The following is a 24,159-nucleotide window of genomic DNA, read 5'->3' on the forward strand; positions in this document are numbered from 1 at the left end:
TACAGGAGCTTTATATGGAATGCAACTTTTTTCAATAAAGATACAGCTCAGAGTGAGTTAAGACCGTTTCCTCTCAATCATCTCCTCCGTGATTAACAAGTCACTCACTATGAGTAAGCAAATTAATTTACTAAAGTTGATTAAAAAACGAATTAAAGTAATTGCGCTTGTCAGTTTTAAAGCTGCTTCAGAGGATTGAAATCAATACACAATTTTATAATATTGAATCCACTCGTTCATTTTGCTACAAAATACAATCATAGCGATCAAAGTTTGCCAACATTTTCTCTGCCTGTAAGCTCTTTAGATTAATGCCTCCGTCAGTTCGGGTTTGTATATTGGTTTTCGCTTTATTAGTTCACTAGAATTAAAACAGTAAGGGGGTGTATAAACGGTGTAGTAATAGTCATTGCTGCGTCGTAGCATAACAGGCATATATAATATCGTTAGATTGGCACATTACTCTTGGCACATTACGTGCGCGTTGTCTCTTGATCCGGTCGCACGCACTGATGACAATTGTTATTATTCCATATTTAAGGTTAAAACATTAAGAAACACATTGCTGCCAGTTCCTTCCAGACTACATGATGGAGCATGGCATCGCACAACACAGCGGAAGACAGACGGGCACAACAGCAGCACCGGATTTGCTGGAACTCTTCGATTTACTTTCCGCCTCGTATTTATACATTCCGCTAGCCTTTGCATATTCGCCCTGAGAATAAAAAATTTGAATTGTGTTAGAAGGACACTTCTAGACTGTCCATTAGTCGGTCAAATACCTGTGATCTCCATCCACTAGCTTCCATCTCCTTCTTCGCAAACATCTCATGCCCTGGAGGGTAGTAAACCGGTGGACCTGCAATATTCTTCGATGCCAGCTGATTCGAGGTCAACTTTTGATCCACTGTGTCATCAATCGGTTTCGGGCCATTTCCATTCTTTTCAGGCGATGATCTTCTTGGGCCTGTACCACTGTCGGTTTGTGATGAAACCTTCGACTGGTAAATGATTTGACCATCCTGCAATAGTAAGGAGAAAATCGGTTGGAGGATCGGTTTTGTAAGGATTACTAAAATATATAGCATACCTCTCCAAATGTGGCCATTAGATCATCCAGCCGCCGGGGAGGATTTCCATCGATGTCATTTCGATCGATCCCGTCCGTTGGGAAAGGTTGCAACAGTGGTTCCCGTTCGGCCGGTGGAGGATACAGATTGCGGGTCGCATTAGTCATGGTAGAGCTATACTTGTACGTCACCGTTGTTGGTGGCGGAACTCCTCCCGGACCTCCGGGCTGTGGATACAGATTGTCCGACACAGGAACAGGCGATCCATACCGATTGTTTGTGTTGGTGCGCTCCTCACGGTAAACGTAAGTAGTGTTATTGCCTGGTGGATATCCCGGTTCCTGCACTGTGTACTTCACGGGCTGACCGTCAGGACCTCCGGTCGGTGGAGGAGCTTCGATCGCACGGAAATTACCCGGATAACCTGGTTCGACCGGTTGATCTGGATAGTAGTTCGTGGTCGAATGCTTCGTATCCTTCTTGTAGTAGATGGTTTTGGCCGTGTTCGGTGGCAACGGATGGTTGAGAATCGTGGACACCGGGTACTCCTGCACGTTGTTGCTTGTGTTGAAGGTTTCGTTCTTCACTAGCACCGTCTTGGTACCGGGGTTCACATGCTGCGACGGATGCTCCGGATAACCCGGAGCTGGCAGAGTGTTTGTGGTCTGATTAACTGCTTGATTGGTGTACGAGATGGTCTGATTCAGTGTACCACCGGGTGCGCTGTCCGGTGGCAGCTCGTACGTGTACGTACGCACCGTTGTGGTGACTTTCGTGTTTGGACGGGGCAAGATGTCGTCAGACAGGGGAATACTGTGTAGCACGTTGGCAGCGTCATCAACACGGACGGTCTCATTGTAACGTACGTTCCGTGGGGCCAAATCCGAACTCGGCGAGATGGTACGTGTTTCGGTGTAATACTCCTCCGAGCGTGCCGGTGTCATGGAGCGTTGCGGTGTGGCCGACCGGTTAATGCCACCGTAGATGCCGGAGCTGTCGGAACCGTACGAAACATTCTTCACCGTCGTGGACGTATGGTTCTCGTACGGTGGGCTACGGTGACGTGATCGTGATTGACGCACTTCGTAGCTGTTTGGTGAATCGAACACCAGCTCTCGGTTTACGGGCTGCTGCTTGCCACCGGCACTGCTGTACGTGGTGGTGGTTTTGATGATCTTCGTACCGGGTTCGCTGTAATCGATAGCACAGTTTGAAGTTGTTCGCAATTGATTAAGAAGAAATTGTAGCATCTATGAATACTTACTGTAATCCAGAATCAATACCATCACGATTCAATGTTCTGCTACCTGGAAATATGCAATGATAAATACAGGTTCATTAAATTTAATGAGTGAAAGTGAATCATTGTGTGAAATTCGCAAAACAGTCAGAGCTACATTGTGCTCCAGTTTTTGTGTAAGTTTTTCCTTTCTTTTATCGTATTGGTTAGAAACTGTTTAACGAATACAATACGTATATTCAGCGAAACTCTCTTTCTACAAATAATTCACCATATAATTGATGTTTAATTTATAATTTTTTCCTGAACTTTAAATTCATTAAAACAACCCACAATTCCAATTTCAATTCCTTTTATGGTTCCCTTTTTTACGTTCCATTTCAAATGCCAGTTCTCCGTGATGCGCGAGACACTAGCGTTTCTAATAAAAAAGGGAAAATCATTGTGGCAGGCATCAATTTGTATGGCAATTGTAAATGTCCCATATATTTCGGTAAAGAATTAAGAAATGGTCGCCGGTTTTCACTTCTTCGCGTTCCAATCATATGAACGTCAACAACCAGGCTTCTCCATTGGTTTAAGTAAAAACATTAAAAAAATAATATTTTCCACCAAATGGCAGCTGTCAACTGATTGAATCTGACACACATGTGTAATATTGTTTACTTTCCTTCACAAAATAATCGTGTAAAACAAAACAAGCCCAATTAAATTGTATAAAATCATTTCGACCCATCATCGTCGTGTTGGTGTCGTCCCTTACAAAAAGGACCGATGACCCAGTTTGGACACCCAGAATCAGAACGCGAGCGTGGCAAAGGTTTCTGTATCGTATATTGTGCTAATTTTAACTTAATTTTCAGCTGACATTGTGCTACTTTCCGTGCACCGGCATTGTCGATACGGTAGAACACACGGCTAGTCAATACCACCAGCCACAGTCAATACTTGGTGCTCCACTACACGCTCTATTTCTATCTCTTTCACTCCGTCTGCTCCTCCACCAACGCAGTAAGATGATTTTAGTTTTACGGAGAAACTTCCCCCCCGCCTCCCCCCTATCTCCTTCCTCCCCCTTGCACCCAAAAGGCCGCCCACTGTCTTGAGCGCGAAACGTCATTATGATTAATCACGCCGTGAACGTCTCTGCACAAAAGGTGTGCTGGCTGGTGTAGCTTTTTATTTTTAGCTTTTAGCCGCCATCGCCAGTTTGTTTGTTTGGCGACGGTTTTTCGATGGCGCATCTCGCAAAACAGTAACGCCTTGCTACTTACTTCGATCGAGCGATGAGTCGCGCTCACGTTCAAGATCATTCAGAAGCGTGTCGAGCTGATTAATGTTGCGCTGGTACACCTCGCTAACAGACTGATCCGTCCGTCCGCCGGATCCTGCCGGTGCAAGTGTGCTGCCACCGCTCGATTTGTACTCGTACTTGGCCGTCTTGTACACCTTCCGTTCGTTCTAGATGTGAGTCATCCGCATGTTGAGTGAGCAGAAAGAAACCGAAAAAGCGAAAAACAATTAAATTTCTCAAATAAACAACCGGTTGAGAAGTGAGATTCGTGTATCCTGCATCGGAAGGACACCAGCCACGTACCGTTGTGATGGAGGGGCTGACAGATCTTTCGCGGGCAACCGTTGTGACATTGGCCGGCTGCAAATACTGCACCTCGCGCGTCGACGAGTAATTGGTGATGGGTTGACCTAGTGAGCTTCCCGGGCGGGAAACGCTTGCCTGGAGGTCCTCCAGGAGATTATCTGCCCTCGTGGTAGTCAGTGGATGGAGAGCAAAAAAAAGGAAAAGGAAAAGAAAAGCGAGAATCGGATGAAACGATGATAAATAAATATTTAAGCAAGAGCTTAACCGGATAAGAAATGGCGATTTGTTCATGAAAGCATGGGGTGGGAATGAGCACGGCACGTTTTGCGGGAATCGTTTGAAGATTTAATAAATGAAAAAAGTTTGTTCGCCTGCTCGTTAGCTGAAGTAGTAAGAAAAATACAAAAAAAAGGAACGTGGTGCAGCTAAGAAGGATTGCTCGAGAAGCAACGGAGACCTAACCAGATTTAAGACACTGATTATTAATTCTAATTAGTGATTTCTCGGCGCTGCTGAGGTGCATAATGAGAAAGGCGTGCTTTTATCCGCTCTATTTCTTGGGGTAAAATTTCAATAAATTAATTGAAATCATTAATACAGAAGTTGTTTTAGTGCAATATTATACTACGCGCTTAATTATGAGCTTGCGCTTTAAGTAGAAAGAAATTAAAGCGGCTTTTTTAAATTAAAAACGATGTCTTCACTACGAGTTTTTTATATATCCGTCATTTGACCTCTACTTGCTCTTAAACAAACAAAGGCGTGCTTTTCGGACCAGAAGAACAGCTGGAAAACAATGTGATACTTCACGTCAACTGGAGCATCTACAATCCTTTTCTTCATGCCAACTGGAGTAATTTCCAACAGCTGGCTCATGGTGTTATTTTTACTTCCAATCTGTTGAATGGAAATTCAAGTTTTTCATTTGCTTTCGCATCCTTTTACTCTAATGTTCATTTCAATATTCCTAAGAGGTTTTAATGCGCTTTTGTAAAACATAAAATATTTTTGAATATTCGTGTCGATTGGGAATATTAATTATTCATCGTTCTTGCATACCAAATATGTTCAATTTTCACTCCTTTTTTGAAATTCATTCAGCAATGAGCAACGGAAATGGCATTCGGTTGGTTCTTGTGCCCGAAGAAATCGAAATAATTATTACGTGATGAATTTTCTAATATCATGCATGAAAGAAGATGATTGCTTTTCAAACTGTGCAGCCATGTAAAGGGAGCTTTCTTTCCCATTATGGATTAATGCCGGTAGTAACCGGCTACAATTGAGAATCCGGAAATGGTCAGTTGCCAGGATAGATTTGTGGGAAAGACGAATATTTTGTACAGACTCTAAGCCAGTGTTTGGTAGCTTGGTTCATTTGAAAATATTTTATTTTATTTAATTTTTAAAGATTTGTCGGAAATTAACAGGCTTGTAGTGATGTTTTGCTTTAATTCATCCCAACGAACGAGTTGCATTTTTTGTTAAATTATTGTTACAGGCCAAATGAACAGTATTATTAACATAAAGCAGATATTTAAACAAGCATCCTTAGATCCTTCCTCAGATTGCCAATCCCTGCTTTGAACAATGGCACAAACGGTGGAGGATTGCAGCTTAACAGCTCACCGTCATATGCATGCAATTGCAAATGCATCATACCTTCTTCTATTGTCCATGGAGTTAGAAGGTATTGTGCAGAGAGAAAATTGCTTGCAGCTGTTGAAGTGCATGCATGACCGTACACGGTAGTGATTAGAGTTTTGCAAAATGATAACTGTTTACAGAAGCTCCTTGCGCTAGTAAAATTGTAATTTCATCCTAGGTGAAATGAGGATTAATAAAGAAAGATAACGATATGGAAGTGTAAAATACCGTGCGCATCATCATAAAACGTTTCAGTGGAAACATAAACGTCACTAACTTACCCAATCTATTATCGAACTGATGGCCGTGCGTTGTGGGTGTAAGTGACCGGGACGGTGACATGACGCGTACCGAGGACGAATACTCTTCCCGTCGTTGCTCCCTGGTCGTCATGGTAAGCGCTGAAGAACGAAATGGACGAGAAATGCTTCGTTATAAAATTATTTATACTTGCGAATGCGAAGCAAAGTGCGGATCAAATCAAACGAAATGAGACGGAACGAACAGTTCCGTTTAATATTGGAAATTCCCAACCGTTCGGTGATTGCATTCTGTTCGTTTCACGCATTGTCCTTGCTTGGTGCAGGATTCAGACGATGATGCTGAATGTACGTTGTGCAATACGGTGCCGTGATTTGCCATAGTCATAAATCGCCTGAGCCATAAGGTACTAACCGATGCTGTCAGGTCGCATCTGCTAATGAGATCACCGTCGTTGCAAGGCTCGGTGGATCAGAAATCGACCACAGTCAACCGCATCGCACAGTTTACAAGTGCCGAAGAAGGAATGAAAAACAAAAACCTGTTACCATCATGGCTCGACCCTGGGATTTGCTACGCGAGTGAGCCCGTTAACGGTGCACTCCTTTTACAGCAGCGAAAATGAAATCGTCGTTCCAAGGAAACCCGGAACTAGCCACACAGTGTCCAGTCGTTCAAATCAATGAGACAGCCGGATGGACGGGCTGCATTCATCCAGCAAGCGTGGCGGAAATAGACAACTCGGTGCTCTGTCACGCGAGTTTGATAGCGCATGAAAGGTGGGACAGCAGAGGAAAAAAAAAACGCGCCGAATCGAAGTCGGGCACGGTTATTGCCTTCAGCATCGTGAAAAGCCATGAGCGGTCCATAAATGGGTACCGACGATGGTCATGAAATGTATCTCTCGTCGAGAAGCAACGAGAGCGCGAAAGAGAGACAGATAAGAAACAAAACAAAACGTGGGGATAGCTTTAGCAGCAAAGTTGAAGGTTAGGGCAGGTTTTCGAGTGCTGCTTGGGTTTCTTCTTTAAGTCACTCGGCCAACAATATGTGCGTGTGTGGGTTTTCGCAATTCCGTTCTGTACCCCAGTTCCGGATGTTTGATGGAATTTCTTCACTTCTACAGCATCCGGTGCTTTGGTTCGGTGCCTACGAGTTGAACTTAACAGAATTTGGGGCTTGATAAACAAAATTCCACTTTTGGAAGTGTGAAAATGATGTTTGGTGATCGGAAAGGCGTGTAAATAGAATAGCTCCATTTCTTCGAAACGACAATATTCTTGGTGGCAGTGTGTGCTGAAACGTCTACAAGAGCAATTCCACCTACACACTTCCGCCGGAATTGAGCCGCTGGAGGAGTCGTCAGTTCGTCATAAACAATCGTGCTGCTGATGTCATAGATAGTGTGTTACGTCAGCCAGATTTCCAGCTAAGGGTATTTGTCGTTAAATTTAAAAACATAGAATTCACGATTCATTTAGGTGGAGGAGTAGAATATCGACGACATCGGTTGTGCTTTGAACAATATTTATTTTATAGTCTGTTTAAATGTTCTATGGATTAACAACCAATAGTTAAATCAAACATGATATTCAGTGCGTTTCTGGTATTCTATTGTTCTGGAATAGTTATTCGATGATTTTAAAATAACATCCTTAAAAACGAATTAAAGACTGCCTGCCATATTATTTTTTATTTATTTCCAATATGACAGCTCTTTGCCGTACTGACCGTACTGACCGTGTCTGCCTTAATATAAAATGAAAAGTAAACTTTTCAGAAATAATTAGTGCTTTCATTCAAAACAATATCTTAACAAAAATATAATAAATTTCATTTCAATGTTAAAAAATGTAGCAGCTGCTTGGAAAATCTAAAGGATTAAAAATCTAACCAAACCAAACCATAGCCCTGATTCACGATCTACGATTTCGAACGCTGGAGAAAACTTCCTCACAGGATAATGCAATATAAAATATAATGGTAATAATATTATTCAAATCAAAATCATTTACGATTTTTCCTTCAGCCCCAGGTAACTCGATTTTGTTCCAAGAACATCGGAGCTAACAAGTTTTCATGGAAAATAAGTTTTTTTGCACTTCATCTCGTTCAACGATATTGAAGGGCTCTTTGAAGTATAAAAGGTGCTGTTATTCCAATACAAATAAAAGCACATTTTATACCTCAAACAGCTCGCATCGAGTGCTCGCTTTAAGGAACACGTACCAACCATGACCACAAGATCCTTTCTCGCGTTATTAATTTGAATAATCGGTCGGTTTGGTTTGGTGAATGCAATGGGGTAATATTTCAACTAGCCACCAGCTATTTTACCAGTTAGTGGTTAGTATCTGTTGGCATCAGTTCGGCGAGGTTAGCACATCGAAACGATCTCGTGAACCCATAGCCGTGCCGTACTACTCACCAACCCATATCGGCCTACAGCAACAAGTGACCTTCCGGCGCCGATGGCCATCGCGCGGTGACATCATCAAGTGTCAATTGGCACCCCCGCAAATATAAAAACCGAAAGCGTTACACTACACACTCTCGCGAGCAATAAGTCTGAGCTATCTATCGTCTCATCCCACATGCATTAAAAAAAAAGCAACATGCGAAACAGACGCCATATCTTCTCGATCGATCACGATGGAGAAGGTTTTTTTCTGGGGCAAAATTTAAAGGGCGTATGTTTTCGCATTCGCTAACACACTGCTTCTCTGCTGTCCACGATCTTAAACGATGTGGCTAAGAAGGGTTTGCATTTATTGCGCACTGCAGCCCCAGTGCGTTGGCGATGGCATCGTACGTGGTAGGAAAACTTGTTCTGGTCGCCTTATAAAATTGGACACGAGACAACGGATCCAACCTGCTTTGCGTATGTTACTGCCTCGCCAGTACTTTTTCCTTCTCGTGTAGTAACGTCCGGTCTTGCTCGGTTCGCTAGGAAAGGTTCGTTAACGCGTGGAACACATGTTTATTTGCTTTGAAACACGGGAAGCATCTTCGCGTTTGCCTTGCACGTTAGCAAACGCCGGTCCAAAACGCATACGATATTTGTCGAACGCGTTGTTTGGGTCGTGATCTAACGAAACACGCACACGGCAGGGCGAAGCTGAAGAGAAGAGGCTGCTGGGCTGTTTGGTATGCAGCACCATGGTAAGAAGACGAGAGAATTGATTTTGTGCAGTGTGGTTTAACCCTTGCGTGAATAGGGGAATCATCATAAAATAAGAAAAAAACTGAAAGGGCATAATTTGGACGAAAAATAAAATCATACAAAAAAGCCAACATAAAAAGATTAAAGAAAATTACAGGCAATTCAAAATCAATACAAAATATCATTGAATTGAATAAAGCATTCAAAATTAAGGAGAAGGTAATATTTGTAAAATAAAATGTATTAAAACAATTACATATTTTTTGTTATTTCCGTTTACTATATAAAAAGTAGAATAAAACTCCAAAACAAAATAAAACAATCGTTGAAACAAATAAAAGTAGAGACACAATTCATCAAACGAAATCATAGATTTTATTATCTCGAAAAAAAATTGAATAAATTAAATTAATCAAATGAAAACATTATTGTAAAATAATTAACACACATTAGAAGTGCCTCAATTTATAAAACTCATAAACATAAACTCCATAAACATTATGAAACGTAAGCAAATTCATCAATCCTGCTAGTTGTTTGCTCTATTACCCGACACTGGCTCAAATTTCACAGTACGTGCCATAACAAGCATGGTACCTGTTAATGAAATTATTATTGCTCCAAAGCCAACTCACCCAGCCACGGTTACCGACTACTCATACACCATCAGGAACCGCATACACACATACACCCCTCATGGATCATATGGCCCTGAGACCGGCCGGGGTTTGGTGTTTTGTTTGTGTGCAGTGGGTTGCCCATGGCTCACGCCTGACGTTCTCTGCCGCGCTTCGATCGGGAGAATCGGACGGTATTTTTGGACTACCGAGACACGGCGGACGCGCTCATATGGTCGGAAATTCCTTAAAATCTCGTAAACAATCCATCCGACCGGGGTTGGACCGGTGCACGATGGAAGCTGAACTGGGAAAAAGTCAAATTTTCATCGCTAAAATTAGAAACTCGCCCAAACACGGTCGGAAAATTCGATCACCAGCAACACAAAACACAGCCACTCGATCGAAAAATGGGGTAACCCGTGGAGCAGGGTTTTGCTGTCCGAATGCAAATAAGTGCCGAGCGGAAGGTGAGTAAATGACCTTTTTTTCCTCGCCTCGCAAGAATGAAGCTGTTAGCTACCAGTTGCGGGACGGTTGACTAAAATTGGCAAACAGCAACAACAACAGTAGTCGTTCAAAAGTCACCGGAAGTTGTGCCGGATGGTATGAGCAAGCTTTTTGACGGAGAAGATGCTTTTAACTCCTCGTCCTCGTCAGCCAGTTCAAAGACACCATTGCGTCTATCAACGTGCCCGAGGCTCGAAAGGCAAACGATTGTACGGTTGCGTACGAGGTTGATTATTGACTTAACCGCAGGGAAAGGCCAGCACAGGGCACGGGGATGGGGGAGATATTCAGCGACGCAAAGCCGGCTGGCGCCTTTGAGAGTTCCTTCGCTTTGATTGTTGGTTGCAACCTTGTCTCCAGTGCAGTGTGGATTGTAGGGCCACACATACTGTTCGTGGTGTAGTAAGGCGTTCTTATGCAACGTTTAATCGATGCACAAGCTAATCCCACGCATTTTGTGGGCTGGAGTACTATGGAGCGAGAAAGATAGAGAGGCAGTCAAAACGAACTGCGGCCAAGTTGTTTGAGATTTATTGAGGATTGATTTCGACCCCAAATGCAATAAGGGTTTTAAGTGGTTTTTGATTGGTTTTTTGAGGGATACTTAAGAGAGAAACCGGGTTGGTTTGAACTCTTGTGCCTGAACATACTTTTTTTATGACAGTTAAATTGCTTAAGCAACTGTTTATTCGAAATAATAATTTAAGGATCCCTCTTTGAATTTTGTTTTAAAGAAGCAGTGTAAAATGTTGAATTGTAAATCAAACCTCTTTAAGCGTTAATCCTAACAAAATATAAAATAACAATCTAGGCGACCAACCGTGAATCTACAAACAAAAAAACAGCCCAGCCCGGATAATGACCACAAACCGGTAATCTAGTGAAATCGAACTCTACCCACGCATCGCCACATCACAGCACACACGGCGCTACATTCCGTTGCTGCTTACGCCGGTTACTTTGTACCTTCCGAAAATGTCGGTCAACCCCGAGAGTACCAAAGGTTGGAGCACTGCGTGGAAGTGGAGCAAGCGCACAAAACGTCAAAGAACTAATACCCACAACCGCAAACTAATCCATCGAACCCAACGGTTGCAGTCGCTTGTCTGGTGCAGTAAAATTGCACCGAACGTATGCACCGAATCTCCGCGCGAACTAGCAGCAGCCGCTTCTCGCACCCATACAGAGAAAAAACGAGCGACAAGCGAGCTCACCAAAGTCTACATTGTGATCGTATTCATTCTTGCTCCCTTCGCAACCTTTGCGTCATCTCGCTCAACTTCCCTTGACTGTGAACAACATAAACATTTAATTAAACACAAGTGCACTTTGTGCAACAGTGTACCAGTGTGTGCGAGAATATGTCTTGAAGACCGTTCGGAGCGTTCAAATCCGCAAAAGCTTACTAGAAATGGTTTTTACTCCTACAGTTTCTCTCACGTTGTTTGGATCCACTATTCAACCCGATTTACTATGGACGGATCGAAGCTCGTATAATAAAATCGTTGACAGGAGCGCCATATTGTTGTGGATCGCGTGGGACCCTCGACGCACCAAAGTGTGGTCATCCTCTCGGCAGTGTGGAAAGATTATTCACGTGCATAAAAATAACGACCAAAGGTGTTATGAAATCATCCGGCTAATTTGAAGTTTCTTACACGCATTTATCTGCTTGTGTGTTTGGGTGTAAGGGAAGAGATGTCATCCCAGACAAAGAGATAAAGGACAGACGAGACATACTTTTGTTTGTAACAACTGTCGCTTGAGTATCGTATCATGTTTCAACGCGGTAAGGAGAAAATAGAGATTCAGTCTGCTAAGCATCCGCAGTCGTTTTGTTTTTTTTTTGTGTAAATACGTATAATTGTCGTGGGTTTAACTGGGAAGCCTGAGGTGATGCAGGAGACGGATTTATGACCGGAAACTGTATCCTACGGTGAGTTCGCTAAATGACACCCATGAGACCCACGGTACTGGGACAGTACTGTTGTGGTTTATTGTTCATAAATAGTTGCGATAGAGTTTGTGATTTCTGTTACACAGTCCGTTTTGCCTGGTGGTTGAAAATTTAATGCTCAACGTTCACGATTTTATCTCACCAGTTTAAATAGCTCATTTCGTACTTTCGAGATAGTTAAACTTGTAACGGGGGTTTTATGCGAAAATTGACAGATAAGGCAAAATCCTCAACACGTATGGTATCGATGGTTGAACCTGGTCCTGTCTGACAGATAGAACGGTTTCCATATCGTCAGTTTATTTTCACGAAGCATACGGCACAATATTCTAGAACAATCAAAAAAATTGTCGCATCAACTGAAATTCTCAGTATTATGCTGCCACACCGAAACTTTAAGTCTGTCTCCTGAACCCAGTCTCAGAACGATTTCGACAATGGTACATCGTCTCTTGCATATTATTCTTTCATTTTAACTTGTCCACAGACATCACCGTGGTGACGATTTCTGCGAACCGGTTTTTGGCTTCAATTTGAATACTAATGTTTGCCCAACCACAACAAGAATGTGGCTCTTTGGTCAACAATTTTTGGCATTTGGTCGCATATGGTACATCGCCAAAGGTGGTTTTGTCACCCAAGATCCCACACTTAGCACGACTACATATGCAAATATGCATTATTCTGATGGACTTTAACATTGTGTTGACAATTCACGATCAATTTGGAGCTACTGTGAGTGTCTGTTTCACTTAAAGTGATGTTGTGCTGTTTGTAATTGTAATTTAATAACTTTCGTCGAACAGCTTGCTATTATCTGTTGAGAATGGGATTTTTCAGGGTCATTCCCTGAGTATGGAGTGTAAGAGCCAAGTGGCACTAATCACTCTTGGTGCTCTTGCCCAGTTCAGTACAGTAAGTCGTCTCTGACGATCGACAGCCGTGTCAGCGATAATTGATAACCAATTCTGGAAGAATTGAGTGGAAAGACGGAGACGAGAGCATAAGAGAGATAGAGGGATGCGATCATCGGTTTTACGAAGATCTTTGAAAGAACCGTACTGTAAATAGGGAATGTTTGTGACGATCACGTTGAGATGAGGTGTAAACCAAATCTAACCAAAAAGGTGGACACATTCGATGAATAACTTATGGCGTTTAAATGTTCTACGATGACATCAAGTGAATTTTTGTTAGAGCTTTACTCTTAAATATTGCTTCGTTTCCTCATACAGGTAGCAAGAAACTTTGATGGCGAAATTCTTTTCAAAATCCATTTCTAACAATTCACGCAGCGCAATTCAACGATCCCCAACGTTTGTCACGTTTTGTTCCAAACAAGGCCGACTGTAGAAGCAGATTAAACTTTTGGCACACATTAAACATTCAGTCCACCATTTCGTCCACCGCAGCGTTGAGCGTTTCCTTTCCTTGTGTGCACACGCAGTCCCACGGCCCGCACATACTGGTTCTTCACACTGGTTTCCTACGCACTGGTTTCCACTACACTTGTTCACCTTTCGGAATTACCTTTTTCGGGATATGCGGAACGGAAAACAACTCAAGACGGAACCGCAAAAAAAAAAACAACAACTGCAACGAAACGCGATTATGAACCAAATAGATGCGCGACGACGCACGTCCACAAAGTCAGGACCGCTTGAATGTACGCACCGACTCAAACTGACGGGCAGCGATCGCGTCGGTGCGTCGGTTGCCGTCGTGCTGAGCATGTGCGCGCCCGTATTCCCCCCACATACACAGGAACAGGTCGCAGCATCGGCCGCCGGCGTTGCTTGTGCCGGTGGTGTGCGTGAATCCGTCGCGGATTGCTTTGCATTCAGGGGTTTGTACGGCTCTTTCGCTTCGCGTACGGATCGACTGTAGATCAGGCGCGGAAACGCGCGTGGTTGATCGGATGATGGTGCGTAGAGGAGCAAGGGGAATGAATTTCTCGCACTTACACTAACACCTAGCTATGTTGGTATGGTATGTTTTGAAACGGATTGAAGATCGCTTAGCTGGCTTGGGGGTGAGTTTGTAACTTGTATGCAATGTTGCGTTGTACGCTGGGTGGACTTGGGTAAAAGAAAATATGGGGTGAATGATGGGGTGTCTTTGCTGGTGAGAACTATCCATTAGGATGATTTGAAATAATATTTTCTGTACATTAATTTCAAATAAAATGCTATTCTTTGACATCTCTTTCTGCTTTGAAAACTTTTATTCAAGATGCCAATATGATTTTTGGGCAATGGCAAATTTAGGCTTATTCTTTTAATAAATCGTCTTAATAGGTTTATATGAGTGAAACTAAATCAATACCAGCTAAGAAAAGTTGTCTTAGCTACAGCAAAGAGGGTTTTAATATTATTTTTAACAATGCAATAAGTTGCATTTATTGTCAAATGTTTGTTTGAATTAATTTTACATTTTTTGTGTGCACGGAATAAAGGAAGGAAGATGGAATAAATACCTTATCATGATTGTCCGTTAATGAAGTCATCTCAAACGGCGCTGACAAGACGGCATTAAGCCGTCATATTTAAAAACTTTTTTTTTTCAAAAACAAATAGGCATTTATAATAAGAAAAAATACTGTACTTTTTTGTGTATTGATAAGAGACCTATTACCTTAGCACATAGCATAATATTGAAAAAAAAAAACTTAACTACTTCAACATTAAAGAAGCTAGCTTTCTGGTACGTATTAACTGGAATGTAGCTGAAAATTTTTGTTGGTTGCAAAAATTACCAACGCAATGGATACCGGCATCTCGGTGCATCCATCTCAAGCTTTCACTACATCTCCATCATTATCACACATACGTCCTGCTGATACGGTATGAAGCAAATCGCAAATATCAACATGTCATGCTGAGCAGAGGAAAAAATCACACACAAACACCTACACGAACGCTCCGATGTGTTTGCGATGTTAGAGCATAATGAAGTTGCATCGTAAAATGGGGTCATACGATACTGACGACATTCGCAGCAGGAGAAATGGGCTTGAAAATTGCCAAAGATTTTTGAGCAGATTCATGCTCAAAGACACAGGTGGTATAGGTGTTGGTGTCAGAGTAGAAAAAAAAAATAAAAAGGCACACCCATCGTTTTCCATTCATGCCCATCGTTACTCATCGTCAGAACAGAACCGAAGGCAGTGGTCCGGAAAATGGGTTCCACGCTGCAAAGGTTGTATCAAGTGGGATGGTGTGTGGGGTACGACGTCCCATGTATCACCCCGATTTGCTAACCCATGTGTTACCTGTGTGTTGTTTGAGTGTGTGAGGAATAATATCGTTTGTATTTTGGCCTGACCGTGAGACCGTGGGGATTTAAATCAAGGCAAAAGGATACTTGGATTCATTTCCACCTGGTGGGTGTGTGCGTATTTTTCCTTTTATCTTCTTTATTGCATTAAATATTAAACCAAAGTGAGTGCAGTTTACCCAACCGAGAAGAGTGACGAGACGCTCGAGTTTTTCCGTCCCGATTCATGATAATAATTTTCGCATCCTTGGAAAACCCTTTGCGTGTGTTGCGGCACGTTCATTCACGCCATCGAAAAGGTTTGAAGAAGCCGTAACGCCCGGAAGCAATGCAAAGCTGAGTAACGCACCGGAGCGTCCGTTCGCTTCGAGACGTGCCGTGCTGTGTCTGCTTGGTGGAAAATCGGTTTCCCTAACCTTGCGTTCCACCCTCCTCAACTCTCCCAGATAAAAATAGGATAACCATAACGACAGGACTGCTCTCACACACACCTGCTGTCAGCAAGTCTGTATTTGTGTGCCATGTGGTGAGAGCAGGATGCCTGTTAAAGGACGCTCCTCCATGCGAGGGCGCTGAGTCACCCTGTGTCGGCACCATTGTGCGCACGAATGACACTCACCTTTAAAAAAAAAGCGGTACTCAGGGTTCGTCAACAAGTTGAGCACCACTTGTTGGTGTCCTTTTTACGATACCCAACACCAACACACCGTCAAAAGAGCGAAACCCCCCCCCCCCCCCCCATTCACAGTTACCAGACAGGCGTGGTAGCTCACCGTTACAGCACAAAGAATCCGAATGACCAATTCATGGGGAGGAAAAGCTATTACGCTCTACGCATAAGCTGTTGTGCGTCGTCTCGTCGCTGTCACCGTTCGTTCGCTCGTTTCGCAACTGGTGGAACTCACCGGCCACGGCTTATCGGGCGCTGAACGCACGTTTTGTGGCTGACTCTCGCGGCTCAGTCGAGTGAGTACAGTGCTACCGTGTGGACGTTTACTACCCTCGGAGCACTTTCGGGTGAGCGTTGGGGCGGTTTTTTTTTTTTGTTGTTGGTGGATTTAAAACCAAGAAAAGAGTCACTAGAGGCGGGCAAAGTATTTGTGAACGCCGGGCGTGAATAGGTGAAAAGGGCAAGCAGCGTTTGGTAGAACTGTGAAAATTCATTCACTCGCTGGCACAGGGACACGGCTTTAGAGGTTACAATTTGCGAGTGATATATTGCAACGTTAGCGTCCTGTGTTAGCGGTGATACTGTGCGTGTTTATGATTGTGTGTGTGTGTGTGTGTGGGGAGTGGGGCTTGTGTTTTTGTGCCTGTTTTGCATAATTTGTGCCGTACCGACGACTACGGGCCAAGCATTAATTGAATTGGTTTTGAAGTTGGCTGTGGAAATGGAAAATGGAGGAATATAAAAGCGCGACTGTTTGTGTTGGTGAAGATGACTCAAACCAGTGAATGGAAGTCAAAACGATATCAATAAAATCCCTCATTATGAGGGGAGAAGTGAAATAAAGTTACACTGGTAAATTAACAACAAGGACACAGCGAGTGTCTAGCGAATTCTCGTAATATTGGAACGTTTTCCTTATTTCTGGAGAGCCCTGTGTGCTAATTAAATTCTATTCTTCTCGCGAGTAGAACGGTTGAAGCTGGTTGCGAAAGGTTGCTGATTAATTATACCAACTCTGGCAAATATTGTATAGAGAAGCTAAAGGAAGTGGTGTGTAAAAATTCAATATTTATTATAGCCCTAAGCAACAAATATGCATTGTTTTGTACGAGTTCTTTACCCCTCAAAACCCCTGTGCAAAAACGTGTATAGAATGCGTTATTAAGAAAAATGGAAGCGTCAGCCCTGAGGGAAGATACTATGTATAGTATAAGTGAATTTTCTATAAGCCAGTTTCCCAGTGAAAGGATACGCTTCACGCTTTTGAGTGTGTTTGTGTGCGATTTTTTTGTGTAATGGTGGTGATGTGATATGTGCAAAAAATAAAACCCGCTTACCTTGTTTGCTATCCCACCCAACACCTTCCTGACGGGTTGTGTTCTACGGTATCTGTGTTCGTTTGTGTGCGTGCGTTTCTGTGTGTATATGGTTTTCTGAATACAATTACGACCCATCCCCAAGGGTCAGTCATCGAAGCTGAGCACAGTGCTTATAGTAGGAAACCATGCTGGAAAAGGATGGGCATGGATTCAGGGTGACTCTTTCCCCATTATCGCACCTACCCCCCCCCCCCCCCCTAGCAGTTCCTCACCCAGCAAATTGAAAGTGAAGCACCACACAGACGATAGTGATGATGATGGTGGACGGCCCGGCTCAGTAGGGCTGGAAGTGAATGATGAACTGTAATGAGGAATAATTCGGATGAATTGATGTTTCGTTATTTTTCTATTACCTTCTCGTTTTCGCGAACCACACACACACACACTTGAGCCGGTCACGGCTTCGGTCGCGTACTGATAGGAGCAGAATATCAATTTTGACGAGCTGCAGCATATTGCGATATTGTTGGGTTGAAAGGCAAAAAATGGCACGGTTACGTTAGCGATAATAGCATCAGTTCGCGTTGGTGCTGGGCATTATGCATGTGGCTTTGTGTTGAGGGAATGATGTGCAAAAATAGAAGCGCAAAATAGAAATATAGTATTGTGATTTTGCTATTCAATTAATTAGCAAACAATAGCAGTAAACAGTAAGGTAGAGCTTGCCACGTTTGTTTGTGAAAACATTTATTTTCTATGCAATAAAATCGAGCTGTTTTGTACTATTAGCCTGCTTTAGAATCGTTGCTGTGCTTTCTGAATGATGTTTTGGTTTTCCTGATAATGAGTATTGATACGAGGATAGCTTCATTTTAAAGCTTGAAATACAATTACAATCAGCTTGGTTTTTGACTAAAATTATACCATATTTAGCAGTGCCGCCCATCGCGATATCAATTGAGTGGGAGGAATAATGTGCAAATTGGCAGAAATTATTAGATGACCTGAGATGGTTATTTATTAATATAATAATGCAAAATTTGTCTTATAACATTCGCTTCAATCTAATTCACAGTACATTTGATGAGTAAACCCAAAGATGGTATGAGTAATATCCGTATGCGTTATCAAACACCATGCGCCTCCATTTACGATGAGGATACTAATTACTCTGCTGAAAGCAACTTTATAAAGACATTTTTTGCGATAAAAATTACCGTGAAACAAACAAAAACTATAACGCAAACAAAAGCAAAAGAAAACTTACTTTTACGTGGAAACACGACGCTAAATGAAGCCCTTATTTTACTCCCATTAGAAGCATAAGATGGAGTCGATTCATACCGAACAAACTCATCAGAAATTAAGTGAAAGTCTGTATCTATTTGGCCTATTCATCGTCACATACATTATCTTAAATCTATTTCACTTCATCACACTGCAGCAAGAAACGTGCTACATGGGCTACTTTTTGATTACTTTTTATAGGGGCCAAAGGTCTGAGAGCGCCTTGAACCCTGCCGGAACACGAAGCTTGCACCACACGTGTTCCATAACACTCATTACCGGAAGCATCAACGTTCAAACTGTTGATTGAGTTAGTGAAAGAGACAGGCAAAACAAAAACGACCGAAAACTTTCAGTACATTTGCGCTCCTTAAGCTCCGTGCACAATGTCTTCCGTTTCCTGGGGGTAAACAAATTGTTCTGGCCTGCCGACAAAAGTTGTACCAGTCGTTTAGCTATACTATTTCGTGGAAACAAATTTCCACCCTCATTGACACGTTCGGCGTAAGGGAAAAAGTTTTCGGCCGTTTTGTCTAGGTGGTCCAGTCCAGTGGTGGTTGTGAGTTTATCGATTACGACAATTCTTGGACGGTGCTTGCCACTGCGTTGCTTTATCGTCCCAACTTGCCGTCTGAAGCCTACTTCCGTTTTATGATGTACCGGAACATAATAAAGTACAAGCCTCGGACATCCAAGTCCTGTCACGCGGCTCGTAGCGTACAACCATTACCAGCCAGTACCGGACAAGGGCAACACGCATAAACAATTTACCCACCCACGTTTCCCGCCCCTGCAAAATATCCTCCAGTCGAATGGATGGAGAAGATACCGCCCGTGTTGCGTACCAGTTGAAAAGCGTAAAACATACGACAAGAAAAAGCAAATGGATCCGATTACTTCCGGTGAGGTTTTTCCCGGCATGGTCCGGTGAAGGTCATTTTCTTTGGAGGGATGGTTTGGTGGCGAATGAAAGAAATCACCACCACCGGTCAATGACAGAAAAGCGCCGAAAAAAAAGGAAAACTTCACCTTTACCAACCTGAACACATCTTCTAGAGAATTTGACTTTCCTTCCTTTTTTTTGCAGAACGCAGAGGCGTGTTATGACTCTCGGGCACATGGCACAACCTCACCAATGTGGCAATGAAAATCTAAACAACGAATAAAAAAAAGACACCCTCGTTCGTTTGTGTTTTGCCGGTTTTGTCCCTCTTTTTTTCTCTTTTCATGATGTTTTTGTTTCGAACGTGTGCGACTGAGAACCACTCTTGTCTGTCACTGGGACCGTTTCGTTCACCACTCTCGGCTGTGCGAGAGACACTTTGAAGCCCAGACAGACGGGCCAGCGCTGGACCGTAACAATGACGGTGGCATAGCATTATAGGGGCGGCATATTTGAGGATGTGTTTAGCTACCGCCATGACGAAATTACGGGTACGGTGGGAGATTTGAAGGGTGAACAATAAGAAGTGATTTGCTGTGAGTGGCAACGGGTCAAAATGGTTTCATGAACAGGGCTTTTTTTCTTTTTGTCTGTTGTTTGCGAAATGACGACTTGTCCTGTTAAGGGAGTTGCGAGAAAAGATAAAAAATGCAAAAGCGAGCTGTATTATTCATGGAAAAAGTGCTCTACGGTGGAAAGTTAGACTGAACCTCGTAAATTACATATGCAAGCGAAAAGTGATACCACAAGACACACTTGGGAAAAGGTCCTTTGTGTCTGCAATGAGTAAAGAGGAGAAAAAATGCAGCAAGAGATTATGCGAAACGAGAAAATATACTCAAAAATGGATTATGGGGCTTGAAGATTTATATTTTTTATTATTTAAATAATGGAAGATAGATTGCCAAAAATGTGTTCATTTAACGGAATAAACAGATTCTGAGTCAAGTTTTTTGGGCATTTACTACTCAAAAACACACTCTTCTACAGAAAATGGTCGTCTTTTATTATCACTGACAACGAAGGATTGGATAAGTTACTGAGTTTCTAGGAAGTTGAAACGAATAAGAATGAAGGCTGTGGACTTTTGAGCAGTAGATAAAAGCATTGAAAGCGACAGCATTGCGTGGATAGATGGATATATGGATGTAGATTCAAAAGACGCTATCATATTTCATCTGGTCAAACAAATTATTCAGATGAAACTCAAGTTTCCTTAGAAATTTTCATTTCGGTAATAAATCATTAATTTTCAAAAAGAAGAGTGTAACTTCCCATACACGTGACGTTTAATTATGTTCATAAATTTTGTTACGAACTGTGTTAGGCATGATAATTCAAATTATTGTTCCTTCTACAACAGTGTTTTAGCTATTTATGGCACGGTACCGTAAGAATCTTCCTTTTCTTCTTGACTTAACGACCTTCTAGGTCATCTCGGTCATCAAATGGCTTACTAGGTTCATTGAAAATACGTATTTGCATGGTCAGTCCTCACTACGGGGGAACAAACAGGGTGAGATTCAAACTGCGTCCTACCGTGCGAAGACCGGTACGTCATATAAAACGAGTCGAATGACGATTACAATAATTATAACCTATGGTACACATTATTAACTTATGAAAACTTTTATTCTTCCGTTACATGATCAATCAGCAAAATTCTGCTAACTGTTTGGTTAGGCCTTACAACCATACAAATGAACATGACACTTAATCACACCATTTACACTGTCATCAACTTTCTTCGATGCACACATACGCTCGAATGCTCGAATTACTGACTTACACATGTTGCATGATTACGGAGCAAGCTAATTGGATGCTCCTTCACAAAATACAACGCATCATGCCACTTTGCTGCACTATCGTACAGTCACATCGTTGGATAGAATTTCAATTTCTAGCAAATGTCGGAAACATCCTTCCCTGCGATGGACCGAGAGCGTTCGATCCGCCCTGCTACCTTCCAGGAGCTCCTATTTTTCCACTCTTGCTTCTTTCGTATTCTTCCTCTTTACTGTGGATACTCTCTCCACCACCTTTGATGACTGTTTTATCGATCGTGTGTTCGTACCTCAGATAGTCTGGGTGTGGTTTTGCCAGATGTCTTCCAGTGTGACAAAATCGGCTTTCAAACGCTAACGTTTGGAGCGATTCCGTATTAAAATCGCTCCCAGCTCAAGCACCAAAGTGTGTGTTCCCGCATTCGTAGCACTAACAGTGGCAATTATGGTAGGCAGCCGACGGTTCAAACAAGCCCGGGGAGATCTGTTTGCATGTGGTTGAGTTGCGGTCTTCATTGTTAAACAAATTCATCTGCTCGCAACTCAAATTGAATTTGTCGCCAACGATAATGATACCGGCAGGTTGCGCGTGCTGCTAGGGGTGCGGTGAGATGAGACACTGGGAGCAAAAACCGTTGATACGCGCCCCGCTTGAGAAAAGCCAAACCGGTAGAGTATATTCTTAGTTCGGGTTCAAGAATTTTGTTCCACTCCAGCTCGTGGTGGTGGGCTGTAGCCAAATAGACGACTTCTGAGACTTCTCCGACGTTCAAACGATGGGAGAATACACCATCATGCACGAGCGTTGATTTGATACTTCCTGCTTAGCGATTGAGCGCTAGCTTGGGATTCGGTCTGTAGGGGACTGGAATAAGGGAGAGGGAAGGGAGGATAGTGCACGGGTGTTTGCGTGGTCCGTTGATTAATTCGATCGTCACCAAAGCAGCAGTATTGACGGTGATGGCGTCGTGGCAAAAAAGCGATTCCTTGCCGAGCTGCTCCGGTCTGCTCCCGGTAGACTCCGTTTTGTTAATTGCGCTGAGAACGCAACCGCGATGAGCTGTACTCGTTGTAGACTTCCGTGTTTTGGTGCTTTTGTTTAGCCGATGGTGACAGTTTGAGTGTAAAATTTGCCAGGGTCACCTTGACTGGCGCACTTATTGTTTAGGTTGCAGACGCATCCCAATAGGGCTGAAATGGAGCATTTTAATCAAAACTGAGCATTGACGAACGAGCGGGGCACAAATGGCACTTTACACCAAGCGGAGAAAAGAAATTCAATCAATTTCCGGTAGAAGAGCATTTCCATCGGTTTGATCCAAGCGACTCGACGTGGTAGTAAAGTTTCCTCGTTTATCTTCTCCTTTGTGCACATGCAGTCGGTGTACGATAAAAGCCATCTACAAGTGAACAGGTCACACACTTCCGCTGTATCAGAACGTCAATCGAATTCCATCCGACAGCATAGTTTCCATCCACAACGACATAAAGTGCGCAGGATGAGGAAAATTATTGTGGCAAACCTTTCTCCGGGACCGAATGCCACCAAACAAAGCGAAAACCGGTAACGTGAGCTGAGCGTTGAGTGCTAGGATGGGGAGTCACCCTTAGCCTGTCACGACGGCACCAATCGATGGTGATAGTATTTGTTCGAATCTACATTGTCGTTTCATCGGTTCCGTTCTGGCAGCGCAGGTGACGAGTTTGGGTTGTTCGTGCTGTAAAATGTTGGAACGCTTCGTTGCTATCGATGTTGCCCTTCCAGGAAGACACGGTAAGATAACTTGGTTGGTTTTTCTTTTCATGCCACCCTCAGGGTGACATTTTGTTTCATTCGATTGCCGTTCGCTCAGCTGTGGTCTGGGCTGTTTGTGCCTATGGAATGTATTGCCTTTGATTGATAGGGGAAACCGGTGGCTTTAATGTTATGGTTAAAGTAATAGAATATTTGCTCTGATAAACTGGCACGCGTTTCTAACTTTAATAATAAAAATGATGCTTCAGAAAGTTGGGTTTAGATAAAGGGAGTTGGTAATATCACTTAGCAAAACAAATATATTTCCCAGCAGCTTTCTTGTGGATTTTATGAAGGATAGGTCTCTTGAAATATGAATTTTAATACTAACTGACATTGGAAGTAGATGCTACCAGTGAAACCACTCTGACAATTTTTCGACGAATGCTGTGCAAAACATTTTATTTAAAATTAATTCGTCTCAAGTTTACGAAACATGAATGATTACGCGATGAGTATGGTTTCACTGGTAAGGTTCTACTTCACGGTGTATTTTTGTGAATGATTTTCTTATCACATTCTATGATAAGTTTTATTAAATACAGCCCAAAAGTTTGCATTTTATTTTTCATTTGTAAATCGTTGCATCTGTTCAAAAGGATGATGATTATTTTAAAAATCAATACATAAATACCATCTGAATTCATGGTGCGTCAAATTGACATTAAGTTTTTTAACTCTAAACTTACGTAACCTAATCCAATCTGTCATTGCTACAATTATCAACGTCATTCTAATAAACTACTTTTGTTTGCTAACTCATACAAAAAAAAAACTACAAAGCTTTAATTTTTATTTCGCAATCGTATTAACCTTTCGAGCCATCCAGTAAACAGAGACATCCAGTAAGAGAGACATCGAATCAAACTTCAATCAATCAATCCGACAGTCGGAAGTATATTTGCTGCAAATTGATATCCTCGTCGTGGGTTCACATTTCGCACATTGCACAAATAGTGAGCTGCCGCGAAAGCTCCCCTTCGTAGCTAGGTTGCACACAAAAATTGGATTAAT

At 42.6% G+C, this 24,159-nt stretch overlaps 1 protein-coding gene across 1 annotated transcript; it reads right to left on the bottom strand.

Moving 5' to 3' along the window:
- Nucleotides 1-551: 551 nt before the first annotated feature.
- Nucleotides 552-13,662, bottom strand: LOC126563587 (uncharacterized). The gene is made up of 8 exons (XM_050220233.1): nucleotides 13,599-13,662; nucleotides 5,842-5,961; nucleotides 3,911-4,071; nucleotides 3,584-3,774; nucleotides 2,338-2,376; nucleotides 1,094-2,264; nucleotides 786-1,025; nucleotides 552-718 (listed from the first exon to the last, which is right to left on the bottom strand). The coding sequence occupies exons 2-8, from the start codon at nucleotides 5,951-5,953 to the stop codon at nucleotides 584-586; spliced, it is 2,049 nt and encodes a 682-aa protein (XP_050076190.1). The 5' UTR covers nucleotides 5,954-5,961; nucleotides 13,599-13,662; the 3' UTR covers nucleotides 552-583.
- Nucleotides 13,663-24,159: the final 10,497 nt, after the last annotated feature.

Source organism: Anopheles maculipalpis, chromosome 3RL (genome assembly GCF_943734695.1).
Source record: "Anopheles maculipalpis chromosome 3RL, idAnoMacuDA_375_x, whole genome shotgun sequence".
NCBI classification, from domain to species: Eukaryota; Metazoa; Arthropoda; class Insecta; order Diptera; family Culicidae; genus Anopheles; species Anopheles maculipalpis.

What these genes read in the sequence shown, in the direction of transcription:
- LOC126563587 (XM_050220233.1), bottom strand. Translation starts at nt 5,953, where the DNA reads ATGACGACCAGGGAGCAACGACGGGAAGAGTATTCGTCCTCGGTACGC. An exon ending in TAATGGCCACATTTGGAGAG is followed by an intron (nt 1,026 to 1,093) that starts GTATGCTATATA and finishes TTACTATTGCAG; the next exon opens with GATGGTCAAATCATTTACCA. An exon ending in CTAGTGGATGGAGATCACAG is followed by an intron (nt 719 to 785) that starts GTATTTGACCGA and finishes TTTTATTCTCAG; the next exon opens with GGCGAATATGCAAAGGCTAG.